At 55.7% G+C, this 8,576-nt stretch overlaps 1 protein-coding gene across 1 annotated transcript; it reads right to left on the bottom strand.

The window, feature by feature from the left end:
* Positions 1-4,988: 4,988 nt before the first annotated feature.
* PNMA5 (PNMA family member 5) lies at positions 4,989-6,219 on the bottom strand (the record flags this gene model as incomplete). Its single annotated transcript, XM_055437685.1, is given in 2 exon segments — positions 4,989-6,050; positions 6,052-6,219. Coding segments are annotated over 2 exon segments (1,230 nt in total), but the record flags the coding sequence as incomplete, so codon positions are not given.
* Positions 6,220-8,576: the final 2,357 nt, after the last annotated feature.

Genomic DNA, 8,576 nt, shown 5'->3' with positions numbered 1-8,576 from the left:
GCACCCAGGCTTTCTTCCCAGTTTACCCAGATATCACGCACAAGGGGGAGAGGAAGAGCTAGCTGAAAAAGGAAAGGCCAAATTCTACCAATGATAAGGGATGGGAGTGGTACTCTTCCCTGCACTGCTGGGGCTCTGGGAAATGGAAGCTCTTAGGGCTGGAAATATAAACCTCAAAATAGCCTGTGCTGTGCCTGGCCTTAATTCAGGGAGAGCTTTTGCTAGAAGAAATAAAAATCAAATAAGGCAGAAAAGCAGAACCTGACTGTAGAAAGGAAGACAAGAGGCATAACCATGTTAGATGTCTAAATAGAAGAGTCGGTACACTCGCATAAGCATCTGGGAGGCAGGAGGTTAGATAACAAATAGGACAGTTGAAGAGGCACCTCTCACTCATGGCTGAACAGACTGCTTGAGCACCATGCCCACCAGGCTCACCAAGGCCTTAGCAGTAGCAACTCCCCACAAACTGGAAGCAGTATATATTGTGATCATAGTAACACAGGTCGCAGGCTTAAAAGCATATCTCTACAACTTGGTAACCAGGGCAATCCTCTCAGTTCTCTTCTACTCACTTTCTACCACTGAAAAAGGAAAGGCGCCACTGCTCTGCAGATTGGACCACCCAACCGGTCAATCTCCCACCTTGACCTCTTGATGAAGACGCCCCCTCCCCCACGGAGCCCCAGCGCCGAGAGCAGGCACGTCTGCCAGGGACCCTCAGGGTTGGAGGTTTGAGCCGCCTTCCCAACATGTCCATGGGTCCTGGCCGCGGGCAACTCTGAAGACCAGCGTCCAGAGACCACCAGGGCAGCTCGCCAAACAGCCCCTTTTGATCTTTGTGGGCACCCAGCTCCCTTCCTCTCTCTCGCCTCCGCCTGCACGGTGGTGATGGTGCACTCGGGTTCAGGGGGCCTGCGTCAGCTCTAGGCCGGTGGGACCACCCAGATCTTCCAGGCCATCGGGGGATGGGCAGCGAGAGCCCATGGCGCCAGGATGGCCATCGCCAAGATGGGCGGCCAGGCAGAATTGTGATCCTTGCGCGCCATCTGGCGGCCGTCATGGGAACCGCCGCCGAGGCTTCTCGCGCCTAGGGTAGCCGGCTATTCGAAGCGTGGATGGTCGCATTTCCCGATAAGCACCGCGACGGAAGGTCGCGGCTGCAGGAAATGGCGGCGCGCACAGGCGCCGGACGCAAACGCGCAACCTCACGGAGCACAGACACGCAGGCACACGGAGGATGGCCTCACGCCCGAGAAAATGTCTCCGGAATCAGTAGTGCCTTCCACCCTGGCGAATGCACTGCTCACAGAGGGCTCTGGGGGAGCCACAGACCCGGAGTCAGCCTCTGGGCAGGAAGGGGCCATCGCTGGGCCCCTGTTTGCAGCCTTCTACTCACAGCACCGCACCCTGCCTCCTGCCTGCTCCCAGAACACAGGACTAGTGCAGGGGAGTGGGACAGGGAGAGGGTGCCCGTGCCTCTCAGCAGGCCACCCTGCCCTGGACTCAAGGTGGAGGACAGCGCTGCCAGCCTTTCCCCACCTCTGAGGAAAGGGGGCTGTGGAACTCCTGCTGGCCCACCCTCCTTTCCTTGGACATCACCCCACCACCCCGCCACCCCCTTCCCCGGGTGCCCAGAGCAGGGCTGGCCGCTATTGGCCAGCAGGGGTAGACCAATCTCAGGAAGGTGAGCAAGTACCCATGACCTGGAATCCTGTGCCACACTCCTGACAGTGGCCTTTGACCTCACACCAGGACCTTTCTATGGCTGGTTGGTCCTTGGGATGGCACACATGACCGCTCTGTGTTGTAGCCATGCATTTCGGGAAACAAACTCACTCAGAAGGACAATGCAGATAGTGAAGTGCAGTTTATTACACCAGCAGGCCAAAGGCAGAGTCTCCTCTTAGCCAAGGACCCCAATCAGTTTTTGTGAAAACCTTATATACCCAAAGTGTACGTGCCCAAACCCACCTCCCCAAATTCCCTGAAACTAGTCTGAACAAAGGAAGAGAAAGATACAATCAAAGTTAAACCATGATTCATATGCCTTAAGCCTAGGGAGTTAACAGTGGACAATTATCAATAGGCCTGTGGTCATACCCCAATAAGCATAATAGAAATTATGATTCTATTTGGTTACACAGATAATTAGGGTATTCTTTTAGGCAATGGAGAGTCTAGGTATGAGCCCTGGAGTTCTTCCATCGGGGGGCCTGGTTTTCCAGTTGGTATGTCGTTTCCATAGATACTGGGCATATAGCTCAAAGTCCACAGTCAGGCCCAAGATGTAGTCCTGCTTTCAAGATGTAGCCTGTTCTGTCTGTTTCCTCCTTCATCTGAATCATCTGGGTGCCTGGAGTCCCCACAGAGCTGCCAGGGATCTGGAGCCTGGCGTCCTACCTGCTCACCCTGCCCTCCTCCCACATCTAACCCATTTATTCCTGGGGCTCCCTGAGGTTCCTGGGAACCCAACCAGCCACAGTCCCTGCCCACAAATCCCTGTCGCCAAGCTCCGTCCAGCCCAGGGGGCCACACAGACCATCTCAGACCCTGCCAGGACCACACCGCAGTGCCAACTCAGGGTACCAGTCCACTGTACCCCCACCCCAGGCAGCCCCTCCCCTCCACTGTCCAGAGCAGCGACGAGACAGCTGAAACTTTCAGGAAACTTTATTGAAGAGCAGCACTGACTGAAACCATTGAAGACAGGGAATGACAATGCAGAGAACTCCTAACAGCCACAGATCACCGTCCTGGGCCCCCTCCTCCTCCCAGGGTCCCTAACGAGGTGCCCGCACTGCCCCCACGCAGTGGCCCTCCCTCCCCCCCCCACACTCTCCCTTCCTGAGGGCCTCTCAGGCAGTGTCTTGCCAGAAAGGTGGGCTCTGGCAATGCCCAATTCCCCCAGGGCAGCTCCTCCCACTTGGGCCCACATGCCCTATGGTGGGCACAAGTCAGTCACACAGCAGGGTACACTGCACCAAGGACGCAGAATCCCGAGGAAGCACAGGTTGGCCCAGCAGAGCACAGGTCCTGGGGGGCTCCTTGAAGCCCCACTGCAGCCCTGATGCAGATCTTCCTTCCAGAAGTCCTGGGGTGGACACTGGCCAACCCCTTGTCCATCCCCTCCTTCCCACCAGTTCCTGAGGGTCGGCTGGGGTGTCTCTGCACCACGGTGGGGGGAACTGTTCAGAGAAGAACGCACGCACATCTCCAGGAGACCAAGAAGAACTGGGCCTGAATCTGCACCGGGAAAGCACATGCTGAGCTGAGGACTCAGGACCACAGCGGGTAGGGCCTTGGCTGGTGCTGAAGCTCAGGGCACGTGGCAGGGTCCAGGGGTGGCTGACTGGGTAGGTGGGGACACCCGGCCCAGGTTCATGGGCACCTCGGGGCTCTGCAGGGGATGGGAGGGGGAAGTGGACAATGGCTTGGGAGTGTGTGTTGTTGGGGAGGGGAGAGGGGACTGGGGCAGGGAGGGGTTCCTTGAGACATGGGTCACTAGGGGGCCTACAGGGACACATCTGGACTTCCCAGGACAGGGAGCAGCCTTCCCCAGCGGGGGTGCCCCTTTGAGGGCAGGGGGAGGCCCAGGCACCATGACATGGCCCTTAACGTCTCCCAGGCCAGTGTGGGCAGCAGCTGTTTGAAGGCACCCCTCACCTAGGCATGGGCTGCCCACTCAAGGCTGTTCCCAGTTGCAGGCTTTGGGACTGACCTTGGCATTGGGCTTTGAGTGGTACTTCTCCAGGCAAGTCCTAGGTCTCCAGTGACCAAGCTCAAACCTAAGCAGAACAAAAGAACCCTCCCTCCCGCCAATGAATTCCCCTCCTTCTCCTCTTCCTCCCTCTCCTCCATCCCCCTCCTCCTCTTCCTGCACCCCCTCCTCCTCTTCCTCCTCTTTCCCCTTTTCCTCCTCCTTCTCCTTTTCCTCCTTTGGAACAAAAGTTTACACGCACACCCACTCACAGCAAAGCCAGTTGTGGGGTACTGGCCCACCAGTTACCCAGGGCCCTATCATCACCTCACAGTCTTTGCTATCCTTGTCCCTATAGTCCTTCTAGGCTGCAGGGGCCCGGGCGGGGGAAGACTGCTTGTAGGCTGGTGCTAGGTACTGTGGGCCTCTGGGTCCTTGCCCCTCAATTGCGGAAAGGCTCCAGGGTGCTGCCTCCCTGGGGACTCCCTAGGGCAGTGGAGATGATCTTGAAGACAGGCTGGATCCTGCGGTCTCCCCGCTGGAGCATCTCACGTCTGCCCCACAGCTCTTCCTTGCCAGATCTGGCTCCTTGTGGCAGAGAGGGACTCCAGAGAGGCTCCTCTAGGCCCCACGTGGCCTGGGGGACCATCAGCATCATTAGCTCAGAGCCCACGGGGTGGGCGTTTGCAGGTGGCTAGAAGCCAGGGCCAATGACAGAGCCCCCGACTACACCTTCAGCCTCTGCTATATTGGGGTCTCTGAGGCACGGGCACCCCTTTGGCTGCACCTGATGGCCCCCTACTTGGGTCTCCTGCACCTCCCTGAATTGATTTTGGCTTGATTTGTGGAGCATCTTCTAGCTGGTAGAGGCTGAGGGGACTGGACCTGGCTGCCCTGCTCCTCTGCCCCACTCAAGGCCTCCACTGTTTGCGTGGACTGCCCTTCTTCATCCTCTGCTATATTGGGGTCTCTGAGGCATGGGCACCCCTTTTGCTGCACATGATGGCCCCCCGCTTGGGCCTCCCACACATCTCTGAACTGATTTTGGCTTGGTTGGTGGAGCATCTTCTAGCTGGTAGAGGCTGAGGGGACTGGACCTGGCTGCCCTGCCCCTCTGCCCCACTCAAGGCCCCCACTGTTTGTGTGGACTTCCTCTTCCCCCGTTACACTTTTTCTGTTGCCTGCTAGCAGAGGGGGTGCCTGGATATGTTGATCCTATGCTTCCTAGGGCTTGGGGTGGTTCAATGGCTCCAGCCTCTCTCTCGTTCGCCAACTCTTCTGCTGCCAGCTAAGGCTTGGGCCTCGCAGGAGGCTGGTTCTTGGCCCTAGGAAATAATGTCTGGCTGTGGCCTTCCTCCCCAGTGTCACAGCTGAAGGACAGCCATCTGCACTTCAGAAATGGGACGATCCCTTCTTGGATGGTCTGAATGCTGCTCTCAGCAAATGACCCTGCCTGCTCCATGACCTGAGGGATCAGGACACTGTCTTCTGATGCCCTGCAGACCCTTTCTGCTTGACTCTGGTTCTCCTCGGTCACTGCCATGGTGGCCTCACACTCCTCTTCATCTCGAATGACCTTCATTAACTGCAGGAAAGTGGGTGCACACTCTCACTAATTCAGTAGCTCGAACTTGCCCCAGAGGGCAGTGGTCATGCAGGCTTGAACTAGGATGTGTTTCAGGCAAATTGTGTCTGTGCTTCTCACTGACAAGGGGCTGTGCTGCACTGCTTTCTAAATCAAGGGCTCTAACCGTACCACAAAACTAGAGATGTTCTCTCCAGACTTCTGGAAGGTCTGGGCTAACTTAAACTCTAAGGTTCTATGGTCTGCTTTAGCCCCAAATATCTGGTTCAGGGCCTCCAGGCACTCCTCCACTGCCATGGAGTCATTGCTGGCCCTAAGCACCCGCATGATGGACTGGGCAGGGTCACATAAGCTCTCCAGCAAACGCAGCGTCTTCTCTATCTCAGACACCTGCCATAGCTGCATCATCTCAGTCGCCTGCTCTAGCCAGGTTTCAAAGCTCTCTTCACCTGGGCCTGGGAGAGTGTTTCCCGAAAACATCTTGAGTTTTCAGTACCACAGGCATTTTTTCAGAGGCTGCAAGACTGGTTGCCTGACTTGAGCCAAGCCCTCCATCTCTGTGTCCTCAGAGTGAGTGCTGTGCCCCAGGGTTTTTGCCACATCTACCATTCTTCAGCCTTCATCTTTTAGGAAGTACTTCAGTCTGTTGATAAATTCCTCATCTGGGCTATGGGGTTTCACCACAACTTCCCAGGTACCTCCCTTTCCTAGGATCCAGCTGGGCCCTGTAGCATAGTTGATGGTGTCAGTCAGTTCAAGGAAAACCTGCCTTAGTGTGGTCTTCCCTTCTGAACATTGTGCCCAGCAGCCTGAGGGACTCTAAGCCTCTCCTCAGGGTCTCTTTAATTTTCACCCCACTATACTCCATGGGGATCCCTACGATTAGCAAGGCCTTCCTAGGGTCCAGGTCCATTCCTCTGCACCAGTCCTCCAACAGTCACAGCCATTGCTCCCAGTTTCTATGGACTGGTCTAATACTAAGGGCAGTAATCAGCTCACAAAGTGTGACCAGGAGTCTAGGAATTTTGGGGCAATGCCAAGTATGAAGGCAGAATCATCTCTGTTTTCCACAGTTTATAAATGCAAATGGAATGAGAACATCATTAATGCCCACCCTCCCAACCCCCAAAACCCCTCCACTACTCCCCTCCCCTTTCTGGTCACAGATATTCAGTCCCTGCTTCCCAGGGCTTCCCCAATCATTTGGTGGAGGGGTTTCTTTAGGCCCAGCTTCCCCCACCTCATCCGTACCCATTTCTCTGGGGCAAAGGTTAGAGGACGAAGAGGTACAGTTCACTTCTTTCTCAGAAAATGCCTGACGGATGAGAAAGATAACTGGAGCTCTGCACAAGGCAATGAACTGATGGGTGAAGAGAATGTGTGACAAGCTGTAATATTGCCATGGATACTGAGAACAGCATGGGCCTTGGGTTTACATCATAGAGGGGTGTCATGTGGTAGGTAAGGTTAAGGAGCAACAGGTGATGTCACTGGCCTCTAACCAAAGAAATAGCCTTTGTTGCAGGGGATGGAAGATAGGGGGTGGGCAGCAAGGATCAAGAGCTGAAAACAGGAGCCTATGGTTTCCAGCTGTTTGGAAGCTAGAATCAGAGGCAGAAAAGGGACCCAGAAAGGGTCTCCAGTGCCACACTGCAGGAACAGACGACTCTGACCCTAGGTGTGACCCTACCCTGCAGACCCTGTAAACCTTGGCAGGCAGCCCTGCCACTCCTGCTTTTTGCCAGGGTTGCAGAGGCCTCTTCCGCCTCACAGCTGTTCACCCAGCTGGTTAGGGATCCAGTGGCAGTGCAGATGCTAGAATTCCACTCACAGGCAGCACCAGACCTGCCCTCCAGCGCTTCACACAGGCAGTTCTTGGTGCTGGGCCGGTGGACACTGCTTCATTGGATCTGTTCCAGGGAAGGCCGAGGTTCTGCCTCACAAGCCTCTGCTCAGGCTGTGCCAATTCTGAGTCTACAGAAGTGCTCACAAGCACTCTGGTACAGGGCTACAAGAAACTACTCAACTGGTATTCCGCGCTAGTGCAGTTAAGATTATTGCTGCAGTGTGCGTGCTTAGTCGTGTCCGACTCTTGCGATCCATGGACCATAGCCCATCAGGCTCCTCATTTTTCAGGATAAGGATACTGCAGTCAGTTGCCATTTTCTCCTCCAGGGAGTCTTCCCAACCAAGGGATTGAACTCGCGTCTGTCTGCATCTCTGGCGGATTCTTTACCGGCTAAGCCATCGGGAAGCCCTCAATTATTACTCTGCCCTCAAGTCCAGCCCTCTTTTAAACCGTAATCTGCCTGAAATGCGGGAGACCTGGGTTCGATCCCTGGGTTGGGAAGATCCTCTGGAGACGAGAACGGCTACCCACTCCAGTATTCTGGCCTGGAGAATTCCATTGACTGTTTAGTCCGTGGGGTCGCAAAGAGTCGGACACGACTGAGCGACTTGCAGTCCCTCACTGGCTCTTAAACCTTACCCGCTGTCAAGTCCCACCTCCACCGAAGCACAACCGACGCCTTAAGTCCCACCCCTGAAGCCGAGCCTCCCTGCACGTTTGACACAGGTCCCCACCAAGCTCCACCCCGTCCAAGTCCCACCTCCAACGAAGCCCCACCTCCAACTGAGCTCAGCCCCTGATGCCAATCCCCACCTCGATGGAAGTTCTATCTCTGCCCCCACAAAGCCCCACCCCTTCCCGTGACCCAACCCCGACTCAAGTCCCATCCGTAACGAAGCCTTGCCACTACCTAAGCCCGATCCCTGCCCCCACTCAAGCCATGTCCCCACCTCTTCCCAAGCACAATGCGTGTCCTAAGCCCTGACCTCACTCAAATCCAACTACTATCCCAAAGCCTCCGCCTTCATTTCCCTGTGGTCCCCACCCTCACCTAGGCCCACCTTCCTAAATCCCTCCACCCATTTACACACTCTCTACCTCAAATACCCCTCATTCCAGAGCAGGAATAGGTCTGATCAGTGGAAGTTGGTAGAGGCCAGGAGAGAAAGGGCTGAATGAAGCCACTTTCCCTCCAGGGTAAGGCCCAGAGCTACCAGTCCCGACAGCAATGGCTGTGAGCAGGTTTAGGTGTGCAAGAGGTTCCCTGGCAATTCCGAGGCTGGTCACAATGTCTGAAAATGGCACGTTACTGGTGCCCGCCAGACCTGATCGCACGGTACTGGTGCATGCCAGGTCTGATATAGTGGGATCCCACTTCCAGGGGATCTTGATAAAAATGCAAGTTCTGATTCAGGAGGATTGGAGTGGGACTGAGATTCTGT

This window comes from Moschus berezovskii, chromosome X, assembly GCF_049115385.1.
Source record: "Moschus berezovskii isolate FMDL1 chromosome X, NW_MosBer_1.0, whole genome shotgun sequence".
NCBI lineage: Eukaryota > Metazoa > Chordata > Mammalia > Artiodactyla > Moschidae > Moschus > Moschus berezovskii.
This window is presented reverse-complemented; position numbering and strand designations above follow the sequence as displayed.